Source organism: Aspergillus neoniger (assembly GCF_003184625.1).
Source record: "Aspergillus neoniger CBS 115656 unplaced genomic scaffold BO87scaffold_15, whole genome shotgun sequence".
In the NCBI taxonomy this organism is placed as follows: Eukaryota; Fungi; Ascomycota; class Eurotiomycetes; order Eurotiales; family Aspergillaceae; genus Aspergillus; species Aspergillus neoniger.
The window spans coordinates 16,302-34,720 of NW_020291143.1; the positions used below are offsets into that span (position 1 = coordinate 16,302).

Sequence of the window (18,419 nt, forward strand, 5' to 3'; positions counted from 1 at the left end):
ATGAAGCTTTGTGAATTATCTCCGGATTCGGAGAACCACTCCCCACAACTGACTCGACACACGCAAGGAAAGAGACGACTGGAGATCGAGGGAACCGGTGGAGCCGGGCCCGTTTTTGGGATCATCGACTTCCTGTCATCTCGCTTAGCCGCTGGCGTGTTTCTTCCCGGCGCCAAACCCCAATCTATCTCCGGCATTTGACTTCGACAGTTCAACTTCATCTCGTCCATTCGATCAATCTAGCTTTCAGCGCATCTCAAGCTCGTATGATGGATCCGCCTTGCAGGCATGACGACTCAATCGACGACTGCGTGATTCTTCATGGTTCTGCCAATCTGCAGCCCCCATGACTTCTGAAACAGCGAATCTCCGAGCAACGCCATCGAGCTGCCTCGGCCATAGATCCTTTCATCAAACTGGAATTGATCTGGAGATGACGGAAGCTTCGCTTAGCTTGATAGTTAATCAAGAAATTTGGCAGAGCTGATCATCCGAGAAATGTTAAATAGCATAAACCGCCCTCGAAATGATTCTGCTCTGCAAGCAGATCGATCTCTTCCGACTCGTCAGTCTTTCATTCCTTTCACTTCTGAACTTCATTGATTGAAGTTCTTCCATTCTTTCGTCACTCTTTAGATATTCCGCTGTGCGTGAATCAGTACAAAATGTCTCTTTCTAAGATTGCGGGAGTCTTGCTGGCCTCAGCTTCCCTTGTGGCTGGACATGGGTATGTGTCGAGCATCGAGGTGGACGGTACTACTTACGGTGGTTACCTGGTTGACACCTACTACTACGAGTCCGATCCCCCGGAGCTGATTGCCTGGTCCACGAATGCCACGGATGATGGCTATGTCTCTCCCACCCAATACGAGAGCTCCAACATCGTCTGCCATCGTGGCTCCGCTCCTGGTGCACTTGAGGCTCCGGTCGCACCGGGTGGAACCGTCAAGATGACCTGGAACACTTGGCCCGATGACCACCATGGGCCAGTGATCACCTACCTGGCCAACTGCAATGGCTCTTGTGCTGACGTCGATAAGACGGCCCTGCAATTTTTCAAGATCGATGCTGGTGGCCTGATCGATGATTCCGAGATCCCCGGCACCTGGGCTACCGACAAGCTTATCGACAACAACTACACCCGCAGCATTACCATCCCATCTGATATCGAGGCCGGAAGCTATGTTCTTCGCCACGAGATTATTGCCCTGCACGGTGCTGAGGACTTGGATGGCGCCCAGAACTACCCCCAGTGCATCAACCTGAACGTCACCGGAAGCGGCACTGCCACCCCGAGTGGAACCCTGGGAACTGCCTTGTACAAGGACACCGACCCCGGCATCTACGTTGACATCTGGCAGAGCATCAGTAGTTACACCATCCCCGGCCCGACCCTCTATACCGCTGGCAGCACTGCTACCGCGGCTGCTGCTACGACCACCACTGCTGCAGCCACCAGCGCATCGACGACTGAAGCCGCTGTCGTGACGTCTGCTGCCGCCTCTTCCGCAGGCACTGGATCCCAGACCACCATGGTCACCTCCTCTCGTCCTCAGCCCACTGGTAGCTCCGACAGTTCCTCTGGTATTGGTAGCTCTGGCAGCACCAACAGCCAGTCCGGCAGTGGCTCAATGGCTGGCGGCCAGTTCGGTCAAACCCAGCCTGGCATGGTAGGATCCGGCAACGCCAGCCCTTCCGACTCGGCCTCTACCCCCACCAGCTCCACTCCCAGCGCTGCTTCCAGCTCCGCATCCTCGGCTACTTCAGGCGTCTTGAGCGGCTCTTGCAGCCAGGAAGACTACTGGTACTGCAATGGCGGCACGGCGTTCCAGCGCTGCGTCAACGGCGAGTGGGATGCGTCCCAGAGCATGGCTGCCGGCACTGAGTGCACTCCTGGCATCTCGGAGACGCTGACGATCGCTGCTTCTTCGAAGCGTCGCAGTGTGAGCGGTCTGCGCCGTCGTCGCTTGTAACATAGATTGCAGACTATCATGTTGTGAGTGGTGTGTAGAGGATCTGCGGCATACGTGGCCTGCATCTATTTTCTCTCCATGTGTATATTTACATTGCCTTGACCAGCTCTAGAAGCTTTGATAGTGAAAGACATGGAGTCAAATACCAAGCGTATAACGCGAATCTTTATCCCATCGCGTACCATTCCAAGCTTATTGTAGCCTTATCTCAAATGTGTCAGATACTTAGCTTCTTGATCTATACCAGTAGACCAATCTTAGTCATTAGATCTCTAAATCATCCCTCAATACAGTAATTGCTATCAACACTGACATTTAGCGGAAGTTATAGTGAGTGATCTTTCCGTATTGATATCCTCAACTGCTACAGAAGGCACCGTGGCTGTACCGTATCTTGGTAGAATGTCATAATAGTATGAGCAAGGCATTGGATACTAGAAAATGGTGATAAAAAGTGCCAGACTCGGATGCGTATCCATGTCATGCGTAGACGCTTTATGATAAACCGGCCACGGGCCTGATTCTCGGTTACTTCGCAATGCTGTTTGTTGAGACATTCACTGCAGCCAGGCAGCTGTCAGCTGATCCTTCGCCTCTTCTTCCTGCGTGGCCTCTGACCACTACCTCAACCCAACCACCAACCATCTTCTTGAGATCTAGATAGATCAAATCCATATATCTTTGCCCCTTCGTCTTGACACTGTTCTGCGTGAAGGCCGAGTCCGATGACATTCTGTCATAGTAATGACCATCTTTCCTTCCTGAGTATCCGAGCAATGTAGACTGTGGAGCCTTTCATGAATAGGCGCAGGGCGCACAGGCGAAATTCAAATTATGTCCTTTGATACATAGACCACAGTAGTACGAGTCCAGCTAGCGTGGACAAGGGGCCGGAGAGGTGTGGTCGAAAGAAAAGCTCGGTAATAATGACCCGGCGAGCTGCAGAGGAAAAGCAACATTGGCATGCCACTGGCATGAAAGAGAGGAGGGAGGCTTCACCCATTCACGGAGACACCTTCAACTTCTGGGAAGTGGACGAGGCATACAAATGCTTAAGGAATCTGGGTGAGCCTTGGGGTACAACATGTTTGCTGCCAAAATGCGGATGACGTTGCGTTCCTGCTTGCTCCGGAGGGGTTCCCTAGTACTGGTAGGTTACTGATTAGATGAGTATGTTGTACGACACCAAATTGATAGAAGACATACATTCTATCCCCACACTAAGGATGTGGTAAGGTGGTGGGTGATGTTAATGTAGAGTGATTGTCCTCCCCCCTCACTGAGCTAGTGTATGCCGTGTAGCGTTGTAGCGTGCACTCCTTCTCCCAATCTTCTTTTTGAATACATGTGTATTAATGTGCATTCCGGCGTCCAGATGTCGATCGCATACTGGTAATCCTCCTCGTGGAACCCTCCACATGCCGAGGACTGGGCTACATGTTTGTCCCCTGCCAGCGAGACACAGCGAATTTTTCTTCCCTGTTCAGTTCTGTCATCCCTTTCTTTCTTTCTTTCTTTCTTTCTTTTTTCTTTTTTCTTTTTTCTTTTTTTCTTTAGCTTTCCCTCATTCCCTCTCACCCTTTTCTTTTTGTCTTATAATTGGTGCAAATACTAGCTATACCGTTATCGCCGTGTTTGGAGACAGAAGCCGTGCCAGTTTGGATCGACCATCCCCCTACTTCAGGATAGCATGTCCGAGAAGGTTCCAACGTAACTTGCCATCTTGCAGACCCCCTTTTAACTACTTTATATAATTTCTCGGCAAAACAGGAAGTTGTCATAGCAGCAAACCAATATCTACTCTTGTTGTTGAGGACGGACCGAAGGTGTCGCTAGTGACACAGGCTAATTGTGCAGTGACAAATATCTTGCAGACACTATATATCTTAAGATTAGGGTCCCGCCACCCAGAAGCCGAAGAGGAGTCGAAATTTTATTTCCGATGCTTAGGGAGTGGGCAGGATCCCAAGAGCCCGTCCACTTATAAAGCTACCGACTTTTCTTCCCACCACCCTATCAAAGCAGGGTTCATTTTAAAATGACAAGTCTAAGTGCTTCGTAGTCCATTGACTACGCTGTTCAGCCAGCATCTCATTGGTCTGCCGGAGTTCGGGCACTTAGCATGGCAGAAGCAATGACGCATGTGTATCCTCAGCCGTTCAGCCGCACGGGTGGGTCGATAAACCAAGCCACCTCAATAGTTTCATTCTTGCTTTTGCCTTTCCTGCTTGCGGAGTGCCCCAATGTAGTTCGACCTGCGGGGTAATCTCCTATCACGAGCGCATTGAAGCCTGCCGCGAATGCGGCAGGAGACAGGTTGCACCGACTCGGGTGAGAATGCAGGAGATACGCAGCTTGACAGGAAGAGATCATCAACTACGGCTTCCTTTTACAGCACAGCAGGCGAACACTTCTCTCGGTGCTTGGACTGCACGGTGATCTGGTCTCTGATATCGCTGGCATGTTTCTAATTGGCCCACGGCCCTTGCACACGTTTTGCTGGCGGGTAGGTAAAAAGCTGCATGATCTGCAGCACAACTGGCTGCATTTGCTAACATTTTAGATGCGAGTGGCGAAGTAGAAATTCTTGGAGAAAGATAGCCAAAAGCTAGAAGTGTGATAATATACCGAAACACTAAGTTACCCATACTAGTATGTATACCTCAACCGTATGAGTGGATCATGCAGTCGAGCTACATCCAATGAGTGAGCTAATTTAATCTACCCTGCGTAGTAGCATTGCCACTCCAGAGTCGGCTGAGTGCGGCTGAACCCAGCTAGTCCACATCTATTTATCTTGTTCTGTGACACTCGGTGGAGCGTCTATGGAGAATATTTGACGGGGGCATCACAGAGGTCTAGGATGTTTACCCACTGTCGTGTTGATGGGAAATGATCTTCCACATGGATTGGCATGCTATGGGATCCCTTCCTTCTAATTGTTGGATTGCGAGAGATGGCTCACTCAACCAAATTGCTATAACTCCAGTGTTCCACGAGCATTTTCAATTCCCTGTTAAATTCCGACTGTCCATAGTCGATAGGGGCCGGTAATATAGTATGTAGACTAGGCGCTTGATCTTCCTCACTGCCCACAATCCTTCGGTCATCGTATGGCAGCTCATAATCAATTAGGCAGAGAGAATCTTTCTCGGCAAGAAATGGTAGACCTAGGTCTACCAGCGCTGTTTACTACCATCTACATTTCCTACCTTGGGCCGATGGCAAATACCGTTATATTATGTAATGATTTTCACATGAAGTCGAGTTGTCGATAACTCAAAAGGTAGATGGGTCAAGTCTCCTTTCGCTTGGATGAATAGCAGCCCTGCCACCGTACCTCATGCATGGTTTTGTTTCCTATCTAAAGTAACAATGCATTAGGACTGCCAATTTCGGGGATTGAAAATAAGTAGGCTTAAGAGAACTAGACTAAATGCATCTCCCCGCACTAGCCTCTCCCACGGGTGTCATTGGAGAATTTACTACCATGCTAATGCGGGTAATCTCAAGCTGAGGGGATCTCTGGCCCACTTGGCAGTGTAATACTATTCTACAGACATTGCGAGAAGATCGGCTGAAACTAGCATATATTGGGAAAATGAAGTGGTGGCTACGCAGTTGGTGTATCTCCGAATTCTCACTGAGGTATCCTAAACGGGGCACCTGAGCATTAAGTAGGCGATTGACAAAGGAGCTGAAAGGTTTAAGAACCCCGCACCAATCAGTACAAGGGATATATCGATTGGGTAATAAACATTACTGATTACAGTATCTATGGTAGTAGGTGTCTCTATTCGTATATTCAAGGCCCGACACCCCAGGTCTGAATTCTCACTTAGCAGCCTTCCATCTATCAGCAACATTGTCATCCTCACAGCTCTCAATCCTTTCCCCTTACGCTCATACAATTTTTAATTGCTATAACCGACCAGGCAACTCCCTTCGCCCCCACTCTCAATACGCTCAATATGAAGGTCTCTTCAATTATTCCCACTGCCGTTTTTGCTGCGTTTGCGGCTGGTGCGCCCGTTGCGAGCGAGGACAGCGTAAGAACTCATTTCCCCGTAATTTGTTGTATGATCTCTGATAATTTTGGTTTGGTACCGGAATAGAGCATCAGTACTTGTCCTGATTACAACGCACTCCAATGCTGTTTTGCCTGTCAACAAGTGCCAGCAGCAAGCTCGTCGTATGGATCTATATGTTGCGCCGCTTGTGGATGTTAGGGGACCACTCGAGCAAAATTGCAGATTTTTTCAGACTTACTCCAACAAGCTCGTCCTCTCATCTACGTCTTTATGATATGTTTCGCTTGGATTTTGTGCCTCAGTGCAGGATTTCCCTGTCAACCAGGTTTTCCTGTGCTTTTATGTGAATGCAGAGGCTTAAATGTAACTGTTTACATGCCTTGTTGCAGAGTTGATGACTAGTCTTGGGCATTACTACTACAATGAATTCATATGATATGTTACTCCCTGTCTAGTTTAGATAATAGTTCTATTGGTGTTCTAAATCTATGATTTCGAACCAGAAGAGGCACTGGGACATGCCTTTATCCCCGACGTTCTCTACTTGCATCCTGCGACGATGTCCAGTATGACCTTGAGTTGTCTCCAGATAAAGATGCATTAAAGACCATAGAAGTTGAAATATTGAACACCAGGAGAGGTACGCCAGACTCGATTTCTAGAGATATTTACCCTCCGGTAGTAGAAGGCTTGTATCTCTGCCGTGAATTCATTAGTAGGCAGCGATCTTGACAGATATATAGCAAAGAGAAGAATAAAACAAATCCTTGATTGGCTTTGCACTGCACTTTACATGGTGATAACCATCACCATTAAAGACTTTCCTTGCTAGCACAAAAGATCATTCTTATCCATTTTTGGGTCAGATTGCAGGGTGGCAAGCTCTCTGGTCCAACAAGACGTGTATTGGGGGACAGTGGAATAGGCCCGAACCGCCCGACACCCGGGACCCCAGGAAACGAGCTAATTGGCCCCCCACGGCCATCAGTACGTCTTAGCGGGTGATCTAGATATGAGCTAGTTGCAATCGGCATGCCGGCTATTTAATACACCCCGTGACAGATAAGACCGAGATTCAGTATTCGAGCAGGAATAGAAATTTGGAATTTCGTAGCGGATCATTACTACTTTTGTCTCATTTTACCTGGAGGCATCACACTTCCAAAGTCACATACTTTAGTGCCATTGGGAAGGCACGCATGATTGGGCCTTGAGCAGGATTCGCTTGCACCGATGCACCGCGCATGTTACCAAACTGCTGCCACCGTATTGGATATATACCTTTATTGCTAGTTAAGGTCGAAGTTAGCTTCCTCTTGGGTGGGGTAAGAAGGCTCATGATTGAGGACTGAGGACTAGGGCTGGAGCTTGTTGAACTTTGCAGCACTAAGCATCTATGACAACACAACCCCTAAGCTCTTGCCGGATCACAAATGATATTGCTAGCTACAGTCATACCTTGAAATGGCTAGGGAGAAAGAGTAATTTCAATTCGGCTACTATACTGTCCGTGCTGTAAGGGAGTATACCTTCTAATGCGTGTTTATGTCTTACTGCAGGTTGGGGTGTGGAGCCGAAAATTGCTGAACATGCCTACCTGTACCTGGAGACTTCTGTCACCATTGATCATCGTTGATCATCAAGGGTTGGTTTGTTGCCGAGTACGGGTTCTTCACCCCCGCGGTGTGGTTGGGGAATGGCATGCTGTCAGACGTGTGGTTCTGGCAGTTCCTGTCAACGTCTCCAGAACTACCCCACGATCCTTACTGTAATGTTCCATCCCCTTGCTGGCAACTGTTAGGAAAGCTCAGGATATATGTAGCACATCCATGCCTGTCTATAGAAAGGATAGAGACATGGGCTGACTATGACATGGTATGTTGTAACTCCTTGGTCGTCTGACCGTCATCTAGGGGAAGGCTAATCAAGACCGGGATTAAGAAAGAGAAAGGGAAGGCATGGAGATGTGTCCATCGATTAACATCATATATTCCTCAACGTAAATGGAGGGCCTACCTTCAGCATCCAATACTGTTCTGCCGCAGAATGATAGCCTGTACTACCTACCGATCGGAGCAGACCGCTCCTTATCAGATCAGCAATGAATGTAGGCACCGCATTGTGTCATCCCTTAAATGTGAATCACAGGAAGTCTGATGATTGGTTCTAAATTTTCCACAAGAACTCCCTTGCTTTCTACCCCTCTGTAGTGAAACCTCATGTCCTAAAAAAAGCGGAGTCATAGCGCTGGTGTTATATTAGTCTAACATTTCCGGCTTCGCAGCTACCCTGTCAATCTCATTTCTCAATACAAGACTAATACAGTGAATATATAACACTAGACTGAAGCTTGTCCCGACAACAACGCTGCTCAATGCTGTGCAGGTTGTGCTTTGGCCATCTTTGGTGCTGACAGCTGCTGTAAAAAATGCGGTTGCTAGGTTCCCAAAGCATTCGATATTTACGTGGTAGTGAGGTGATGCTACTATTAGATCACCTTTGAAACCTATTGATAGTCAGTCACCCTGTATTATAGGAAACAATTAAGTCTAACTCAGCTTGCCACGATTATGTGGCGCATATATCTACGATCGTATCTGGTTTGAAAAATTTTGGAGACGCGAATCATTGTGAGACTACCCAGCGGGACAGATTGTATTATGTAGAGGGAATCAACACACTGCAATACTTCCACATCCTCATTCAGGTTGGCGCGCCCTGCTTTCCAGCTTATCCACCCAATTCATTGGTATTTGCTTTTGGCTGGGGCATGCGCCCAAAATTGTGAATTAATGCGGAATATTTGGTATTTTGGTGGGAGTATCAGTAGTTTCTGGCAGCCTTACGCAATTGATGTTTTATATGGATTATTTTGTTCTGATTCTCATGTTTAAGGTAGTCCGGTGAGGTTTTCTGGCCTCTTCCCATAACTTCCACCCAGTTGCCATTTCACGGTTCAAGGAATAGGTAAGCCTCATTCACCGCTATATCACGGTTACACAAAATCTGCGCTCGGATGCAGATGATAGTCTCACGACTCTGGGGTTTTGGCACGGATCGGTGTGGTCGAGCCGAATGGGTGGGCTCCTTGCTCGATCTACAGACCTTACTGCTTAAAAGCGCTACCGAAGCTCTGTACATTACCGAAGCCGAAAAAGCAATTGTCCCATAATCGGCAAGTCCGGTGACATAGACAGGTAAGGTAAGAAGGGATATCTAAACCTCAAACTTGCATGATGCTGAGTCATTTATCAGTTGTGTCCCTGGGTTATAAAGCAGCACAAGTCGTCCCCAGTTCTGGAGGCTTTCCAAGATACATCTATACTCCCGACCAGTTAAGCCCTATATCAAACCACCAGGAAACCTATTTCCCCTGACACCAAATTTCGAACATGAAGTTTTTGACTATCCTCTCCACCGCCCTCTTCGTCGCCTTTGTGGCAGCTAACCCTGCCAACGAGGATATGGCGAAGCGACAGGTAAAGGAACCGGTGACAGAGCACTCCTTAGCGGATTTTGTATCATATCACTATCAGCTCGTCGTAACACAGAGCCTTGACGAGGGTTGTCCGACCGGACAGGCTAGCGAGTGCTGCCTCTCTTGTTGGGACCAATACAACGAAGATCATACCACTGATCCGGCAAACTGTTGCCGCGGCTGTGGTTGTCAATAGATCGTATCCTATCTGATACACGAATTCAGCCCTCAAGTCAAGGCAATGATATGTGCAGAGATTGAGCAGATATACAGTGACTGGACTAAGTTGATTTTGTTGTATCCTGTACATAGGAAAGTCAAACAATGACGGTTCAAGATTTGGGTGACGACGGGAGAGTGTTAAATCTTGACACAAAGCTTTTGCCAGTAGGTCAAAGTGATATATCGGTGGCATCCAAGACGTGGAATGTCTCAAATAGTTCGACATTAGGATTGGCCGTGTGCGAGTTATGTTGGGTGGCTTACACGTGTATAAGTACTACATGAACAGATGGAGCAAAACCAATCTGCCTCAACTTGTAGGCCAGACTGCTATCAACAAAACCAGAATGAATATGTCCCGTTCCATAGTAATTAGTTTCTGCCTAAAATAGCAATTCATCTGCTGCAGCTAAGTAAGTCATGTTCTCTGGCCTGTAGTATAGTGTTACTCAAATCTCGACATGCACATTGCAACCTGCAGTCTTCATGCAACAAGGTGGCGATAAACATGCCTGTCTTTCGTTATTCCCTAATAAATTTTGACTTCGTTGGTTGGGAACATCTAGTTTAGCATCTGGCCAATTACCTTCTTTTATCACGCCATTATCTCTGCAGTCAGAGGTTAGGCCAATAAGGCCATATGCAAAGTGACACGACCGGGACGGACCGAGGGATTGAAGCGGACAATGTATCAGTCCCACTTATCTATCACGCAATTATCAGCTGCGGGGTACTGCTATTTTCCTCGCACAGGGTGGACTGACCAATGTTCCGAGACACAGAGAAAGTGTGCTTCTTGGACCTGCATCACCCTTCCACGTTGCCCAGATTAACAGTACTGAGCGCTTAGCTACTGCAGGCCTGACGAGCCAGATGAACGCACTGAATCAGCACAACTGAACTAGTGTTCTTTCAACTGATCACGCCTGGTATAAAACAAGCTCGTTATGCAGGTGTTTCAGCTACTGAAACCGGTTTTTAATCACAGACATCGTCAACCTTAACAGCTCCAGAAGATAAATAAGCACATTGCTAGCTAAACGAAAGCTATAGGTAATATAAAAATGGAAGAAATATTCTGCCCGATTCAAATATTTCTTATAAGTCAATCATCTCACTCAACCCCTTCGTGCTTCTTGATCTTTCCTTTTAACGTGCGTACCATTCACTGAGTGAATCAAACCAGTGCATGAAAAGGTTCCCTACTCCATACCTTATGTGTATATTTCCATTACCCATAGGACCATGTGCTCTTGGAATTATATCTGGAGTTGGCTTAAGATGTAGCATAACCTGAATTGAAGTGTCCGAGAAAGCGTGTCTGCAGCGTGACCACGGTGATATAGCGGATCACCCGCAGGCAGTGAACGTGCATCTCTGAGCAAACCCCAGCTACATAAACATACCCAAAGATAAGAGGAATCCCTAGATATAACCTTGGTGCTACAGTAACCCCTTCGCTAAGTACCTGTAAGCTTCACTACTGGTTCAGCGTGGTGATCTTTGCTTCTTTTGTTGCTACATTTAAAATTCCTCGGTTTCAGCCCTACATGAGATAGTGACATACACAAGACATTGTTCAAAACCAATTCGGCTGGTCCCCTCCACTGATCTGTCCTGTTTATGCCTCGGTATAGGCTCTTCCTAATAGCTTAGTTTTCCCTGTACTGTTATGCAAATGCAAAGTCTTGTTTGTTGAATATCTTTTATGTTATATGGATAATAGGAGGTCAGGTTCTTGTGTTGGCCTTTTAGTATTATAGAAAAGACATTCACGGGTGCGTCGGACACTTCAGAATACTAAATGCATTGTTTTAGCAGTTACATCCAGCTACTAGCGTTATAAATATAGATCAGATACTATGTTAATTTAATCTCCAAATAACCGGAGGAAGAAAAGAAGACTAAATAGCTTTATCCTGCATAGATAATACATTAATAACCCTGCGATAATCTTACACCATACTCTGATAGTGCAATGGGGAGCCCTGGCGTTGTGCTGCGATTCTAAGATAGTAAGCCAGACCTAACATTGAGTCATACCTTGCAAAATCCAGTATTCAGGATTCAAGCAGTAAAACTGGATGGTAACTGCCATTCAGACCCACGACATGCGCATATGATATAGATCGATCTGGAAGGAGCTTCAGATATGATAAAGACAGCGTCGGGGATAATGTGTAGGAACCAGATGCAGCTGAGTGCGTTGTCTAGCGATGTAGTTATTGTCCCATACAGACGTCTACTGAGATACACGTTTGCTTTAAGTGAATCAATGCTTCAGATCCAGACTATTGGATACACTGAATGCCAAGAAGTGAGCCAGCTTCTCACTAAGACAGGAGATAGTCCATGTGCCACGGAGATGAATGTCTTCGGTGGTAACCGAAGTAGGGCTGTGATATGAAACGACCGACACAAGGAGAGCGTTGATAGAACTTTCTCCATTATGGGGAAGTACACAATACCATGGGACTAGGTAAGACATCTACCATTTCTCTCTGTATTTCGTTCCCTGGACTCAGCTAGTTCATGAGCCTAGTTACACACAAGCCTTGGGATCTGATGGTCAGAAAGAGATAAACGACGGTACCTTTACCATATTCTTAGTGAAAGACTTGTATGTCCCATGTATATTCAATATTCAATGAAGCAAACGGCACATTTTTACAATCACCGTATAGCAAGCGCTTGTGGTAATCTCGCAATTGACAAAAGCGACATCGCAGCTACGGGGTAAGACTGGTCGGTTCTAACAATCTTACCCGCCCTGAGGTACTCCGTACGTTCATGTCTTTTGCTTAGGTTGATCTTCCTGGAATTTTCGGTCTAGCACGATCTTCACATCCAGATTTCTCGGCTACCAATTGACGTATCGAGGCCCATGTACCCTTGCCTGTCAATCGAAATGCGGTGGTCGAATAAATACAGAACCTTGCCTCCCTACTTCTTCTTTATTGCTACTCGGGACGCCCTTCCACTTTCCATGAAAGTGCGTTAGTCGCAGACATCTATTATCATAAACATCCCATGTCGTCTCTGCATCTCTTCACAGAGCCCAAACTCATAGGTTTTTCGACAAGGTGCGAGTCTCAACTACACTAGCTACCAGCCAGCACAGGTAATGCCCAAAATTCGTTGGATGTATTTGGTTGTGTCTACGTGTCTCGCAATCCATAGTAAGCTAGGAGATGTGATACGTAATATCCTGCAGGTACAGTGGCTGTCTGATCGGTGACGGTGGCGGAACACAGGTATCTTTTGTAGGGTAAATCGGGACTCAGCCACTTAGCAACTAAGAGAGGCGGGTTAATTTCTACCCACCCCATTGAAATCTTCCATTTCTTTGGTTTAGGGTCAAGTTCCTGTTCTCGTAAGTCTCTTGACGACCGTTTCTTGGATGTCTTTATCTTTGATACTATTGAATTCTATTCAGGCATGATCATCCTGCAGAGTCGGGGAAAGGTTGCAAAAAGAAACAATAACGGTGAGACTATCTGGCGGCATAAACCTTATTGCCTGCCGCATCACTAACTGCAATTTGGAATTGCAGTTAGATTGCAGTGAACCCCTTCTACAAAGTAGATGATAGGCTTATTACCCCGTATCTGATACAGTTGCAGCAAAATATGAGGCAGGTGCAGCACGCAAGGGCCTGAGGAGGCTGAAACTGGTGTCCACCAGGACGGTTGCCTCCGTGAGTGCATGATCAAGGCAGTGTGTAGTGACATGATTACAATCTGTTCAGTCTTTCATGCTCTAATATCTAGTTTCTGTTTCAGAAAATCATTGTATATGCACTCCTGATGCCGCCGTGCCACACGGATTTCAATCTATCCAGTCTGCTTACCATCGTTTGGTAGAATAGCCAGTACCTCTTGTCTATATTTTTTCATCCAGGAGTACGGTCTCTGCCATATTTGTATCAAAGAATGATCGAACATAGATTATCTTCCTTGCATCATTGAACCTGCAGTGCCAGCGATAATGCTGGCTATACAAGCGACCCCCCAGTTTCGTTCTGCTGTCCTTACATTCAACTCAATGGTAACCCATCCATTCTCGTTACTCATGATACTAGAAGGGGACGCTATCTCAATAGCTGGACCCGGGTGTGCTATCAGCCTGACAACAGGAAGCCACACGTTGTCCAGGAATTCGGACTTCGATCTCCATACTCCTGAAAAAGCATTCTGTCCTGTGATTTCCCACTGCACATCGTCATCGACGTGATTGAAAAATAATTCGTAGCCTCGTGGGACTTTGCTTGATTATCCGAAAATGGATAGAATCTCGGCTATGGTGAGAAATGGCATCATGGGCCGTCTTTCGGGTAAGTGTATACCGGGTCACTGGGTATCACTCAATGGCATCCTTTGTGACAGAGGCTGAAGTAAGACATCAATAAGAAACGGCGGGTCTTATGATAGCTTATCAAGCGTAAGCATGTATTCTGCAACAGTTGAATCCAGCCACATTCCAGGTAAAAGTAAATTTCGCGGTTCGGTCTTCCGCGATGCAAGTGTCCTGAGTGTTGTGCCAGGAAAGAACAACTGCGCTCTGGTCATATCTAAAGATTTCCATGTATAATCTCCTAACTTTCTCCAGGATTCAATCAGTCTATTTGGACATGATAATGATTCATATTGTGGAGATGATCGACTATACCAAAGCTACCATTATACTTGATGACGAGATGAATGAAGTGTAGTGGAATACGGGTCTGATAGGGTATGCCAGAACTGGATGCTTGCATCTATGGAGAGAACTCAATAACTTGTTGGTTGAAGATCGCGAAAACTTAAAATGGAAGTGGCGATCCCATAACTAGTACATAGAGCTGAGTGACGGTGCGGGGAATCACAACCTTATAGGGCAAAAGCTGAGTGCGAGTCTCCACACAGGTCCGCATGAGATGTTCAAGACGTAAGAAAAAGCTTTCTTAGGCAATATTACATTCGAAAGCATTATACTCTCGGCCATGTCAATGGGAAAAAGCGCATCGGCAAGATGCAATTCACCTTGATTGTCTACTTCCCGAGAAACGATCAAATCAGCATTCTCATCCATATCCTTGACCCATATATGGTGGCGTGCATGCATTAACTTCCACACGAAGGAATGCATCAAAACCTTGAATAGGCTACATGCCAACCAACAGGTCATGAGATTCCTATCATGAGACATTCCACACTGGTTACACAAACTGTAAAAGTGAGCGATCGCTCAGAGAATATTAAGTGTCGTGATTCCAGCCCAACGTTCGGGAAATAGATTTCGTCATAGCATGGATCTGCACTTCCCAAAGCTTCCGAATGGCAACACACAAGGCATTACCAGAAGAGACCAGAAGAGAATCGGGCTTTATGATTGATCTGGAGAAATTTGGCGTAGCTTAGTGGAACCTCTGCAAAGCCATCTAGAATCGAAGCGTATACAGGCTATCCCAATGACTTCACCACTTCCTACATTGTCTGAACCAACACTCCATTGCCTCCACAGCCGTATATGGCAACGCATGATGTCAAAATCAAACGGGTTTTGTCAGTTTGATACCAACGATAGGGCGATCTAATATTATGCCTTGAAACAAGTCGTAGAACCCAGAGCCAGTATGCTTATAAGCAAGTAGGAGCTCCACGGTCACACGGAATCGGGAATGCTGTCGTTGCTTTGTGTCTTCAGACGATGCCGATCCCTAACCGTACAGTAACCTTTCTGTCAGATAACAACATTCCATAATCACTCACTTATCCCTTTAATATGGAGACGCTTTCGGAGAGGCTTCCTGTGTACCTCCACTGGGCACCGCTGTTAGTCCTCGGTCTAATTTTTATCAACTACATCATAGGAGTAATCAAAGCCATCAAGTCTCCTCTCTCACGGATCCCGGGGCCATGGTATGCACCTCTCACAACACTACATCTCAACTATGCATTCGCAAGAGAAACGATCTGGAAGTCCGTCGAGAAGTCCCACGCACAATACGGCCCTATCTTCCGCCTGGGACCGCGACAGGTGTGGAGTTCAGATAAAGAGGCCATCAAGACTATTCTTATGACAGTTGACCTACCGAAAGTCACCATGTATGCAGAAATATCGAGAGATCGGACTAGCCCTAGATTGTTTGGGGAGATGTAAGTGCCCTGCTACTTTCCTTTTCTTCGAGGTGGATGGCAATACGGATGAGACGGTTTGATCGAAGTCTCGTACTGATCTACCATGAATTCGACCAGATCCCCATAAGCGACTTAAGAAGTTCCTGTCTCCAGCATTCACGATTGCGTATGTTGATGGTCACGAGTTTCTGTTCGCAAAATGTGTGGGTGACCTGATCAATCGATATGTGGATCTGCTGTCATGCCCCTCGCCAAAGGGCGAGAAAGCGCCGGTAGTCACGGACCTGATGGAAGATTTGCATAGTCTTGCCCTTGACATGTAAGTATTATGATGCAAAAGACCAACTCCGTAGAACACTTTGTAGTAACATTACGCAACCCCAGAATGGGAGAATGCTCCTTTGGCAACTGATTCGGCCAGACGAACAAAAACAGGAAACTGAAACTTGAATTTGATGAGAACACATGGCGAACAATCCCAACAGCCATCTTCAAAGGGATGACTCGGCGATACCAGGTAGTCAATGAATTTTTTGAGTTAAAGAGAGGAGTGAGCGACCTGCTAACGCAGAATCAGTTTGTTTACATCAAGCGCCTTCTGAGGAGACTCGGCCTAAACATCGAATTTGACTGGCCACGAGAGATGATTGCTGTATCTACATCCCTTGAAGTACCCACAATCATGATCATTTAACTGATAATAGCATAGGCCATATCCGCAGTCGCGGGTCATCGAAAAGCAACTCCCAAAAGTGTCCGTCCCGACCTTCTGCAACACCTTCTCGAGAACGGCGAAAGACCAGACAGCGGAGTCAAAATGGGAACGAGGGAGGTTGTCGATCAGATGGCCGAGATTCTATTAGCCGGGTCCGAAACCACGTCTGGAACAATCGCCTGCTTTTTCCTGGAGATACTACGGAACCCAGAAACAAAAGATAAGTTGATGAAGAGCCTACCGATCCTTCACCCAAGTGATCCGATTATCCCCAGCAAGACAGTCCGAACGTCTCCTGAATATGAGTACCTCGAAGCATGCATCAAAGAGGTTCTGCATCTACATCAAATAGCATCTGAGATGGGTCGTCGGACTGGAAAGACGCCGATTGAGCTGATGTGATACTACCTCCCCGCTCATACGATTGTGTCTGCATCTTATCGCCAGCTTCACCGAGATCCGAAATACTGGAATGAGCCCCTGCGCTTCTGGCCTGAACGATGGCTAGATCCTCGGCCTTCTGGTGTACCTGCACCTGAGTAAGTCCATATTATTATCACCGGGTGATGCCAAGTGCTGATTTTCTTTACTCAGCATGCAAGCTTACTATCCATTTTCCGCTGGAAAGCACTCATGCATTGGCAAGAAGTACGTCTCGAATCCATCCTTCTTCTCTATCTTGGACACCTTTTCTGGAATTCCGTTTCTTCGTCTTTCCCTTCAAGGTAAACGGTACCTAATCTGTTTGTAACAATTCAGCTTCGCCATGGCAGAAATCAGAATTTTAATCGCCAATATCTTTTCACGATTTGATCTGGCCGAGGTACCCGGACAGAATATCGACTACAGACAATATATCACAATGCAGTTTGAGAAAGGATCGTGGAAGGCTTTCTTGACGCCAAGATACCAACAGTCTCATCCAGTGTCGGCCACTACAGCTTGATTGAATATCGCCTTATAGATGCAGTGCAGACTAAAAAGCTATTTATAATGGTTGTATCGGAGAGACAGGAGATTTTGAAGAATCGGTGTGCTGAGACCAGTTGGCACATATTGCAATATATATGCCCCTTTAATTTTTAATAAATTCTTGTTTCATGCTATATCTAACATGCTGTCTTGGTTCCCCTCAGAATAGATAGGAATAACACCAGACCTCTCCGCCATGTTAATGTGTCAACAAATCTATAAGCCCGGACAATGAAGGAGGTCCTAAAAAGTGTGTCCACGGTATCGAAATCAGCAGACTGGAACATCTTGATCATCACAGGTATCGGACCCGCTTGCATGTAAATGCCTGCCACGACCACACAAGTACGCCACTAACTCTGGCATCTATATCATGAATTATATGTAGACAGGTTGAGAATGAAATATTACAGGTATTGATTGATCGATTCGGTGATTCCGTTTTCAGTCTGACTGGGTGTCTGAAGGTGTGGTCAGACAGCTATACAAACTCTGAATAGCTAGGTATATATAGTACTTCCTTATTTTGTACTATGGAATATCGTTATTCAATCCCCAGTAGTGTGGGATGTGCATAGACTCGAAAACCTTACAGACATTTTCATTTGCATTTGGTAGGGAGACTGTACTGGATAGAGATCTGTATCAAGATTATATTGTGTAATTTTCATAAGACGTCTTCTCTCACACTGGATATATATTCAGCCATTCCTCTTCTAATATGTTTTACTAATTATAGTAGCCACAGGACTTGAATGACTGTTATGATATCCAATGAATCTGATCAGGGTACTCTACCATTGGACTTTTCTGTAGTGCTAGTCAGGATAGTCACTACTACACCATCCCGGCTGCATTACAAGCATAAAGGGAGGGATAGGAGTAGAGAAAAAAAGGTTACGAAGAAAA

The 18,419-nt window shown here is 46.2% G+C and overlaps 4 protein-coding genes across 4 annotated transcripts; all 4 read left to right on the top strand.

The window, feature by feature from the left end:
• Positions 1-665: 665 nt before the first annotated feature.
• Positions 666-1,973, top strand: BO87DRAFT_307674 (lytic polysaccharide monooxygenase auxiliary activity family 9 protein; the record flags this gene model as incomplete). Its single annotated transcript, XM_025619402.1, has 2 exons — positions 666-1,548; positions 1,675-1,973. The coding sequence occupies 2 exons, from the start codon at positions 666-668 to the stop codon at positions 1,971-1,973; spliced, it is 1,182 nt and encodes a 393-aa protein (XP_025479873.1).
• A 3,813-nt stretch (positions 1,974-5,786) lies between these two features.
• On the top strand, positions 5,787-6,413 carry BO87DRAFT_376301 (uncharacterized protein). The gene is made up of 2 exons (XM_025623262.1): positions 5,787-6,022; positions 6,089-6,413. The coding sequence occupies exons 1-2, from the start codon at positions 5,945-5,947 to the stop codon at positions 6,200-6,202; spliced, it is 192 nt and encodes a 63-aa protein (XP_025479874.1). The 5' UTR covers positions 5,787-5,944; the 3' UTR covers positions 6,203-6,413.
• Positions 6,414-9,396: 2,983 nt separating this feature from the next.
• On the top strand, positions 9,397-10,604 carry BO87DRAFT_425656 (uncharacterized protein; the record flags this gene model as incomplete). Its single annotated transcript, XM_025627318.1, has 2 exons — positions 9,397-9,483; positions 10,428-10,604. The coding sequence occupies 2 exons, from the start codon at positions 9,397-9,399 to the stop codon at positions 10,602-10,604; spliced, it is 264 nt and encodes an 87-aa protein (XP_025479875.1).
• Positions 10,605-15,433: 4,829 nt separating this feature from the next.
• On the top strand, positions 15,434-17,555 carry BO87DRAFT_435562 (cytochrome P450). Its single transcript, XM_025627771.1, has 9 exons — positions 15,434-15,841; positions 15,874-15,908; positions 15,941-16,142; positions 16,259-16,340; positions 16,401-16,475; positions 16,533-16,905; positions 16,996-17,077; positions 17,133-17,186; positions 17,298-17,555. Exons 1-9 carry the CDS (start codon positions 15,468-15,470, stop codon positions 17,482-17,484), a joined length of 1,464 nt encoding a protein of 487 aa, XP_025479876.1. The 5' UTR covers positions 15,434-15,467; the 3' UTR covers positions 17,485-17,555.
• The last annotated feature ends 864 nt before the right edge of the window (positions 17,556-18,419 follow it).

Coding starts and splice junctions, on each gene's coding strand:
- BO87DRAFT_435562 (XM_025627771.1), top strand. CDS start 15,468: ATGGAGACGCTTTCGGAGAGGCTTCCTGTGTACCTCCACTGGGCACCG. Junction 17,078..17,132: donor TCTGGTGTACCTGCACCTGA/GTAAGTCCATAT, acceptor TTCTTTACTCAG/CATGCAAGCTTACTATCCAT. Junction 17,187..17,297: donor CACTCATGCATTGGCAAGAA/GTACGTCTCGAA, acceptor GTAACAATTCAG/CTTCGCCATGGCAGAAATCA.
- BO87DRAFT_376301 (XM_025623262.1), top strand. CDS start 5,945: ATGAAGGTCTCTTCAATTATTCCCACTGCCGTTTTTGCTGCGTTTGCG. Junction 6,023..6,088: donor CCGTTGCGAGCGAGGACAGC/GTAAGAACTCAT, acceptor GTACCGGAATAG/AGCATCAGTACTTGTCCTGA.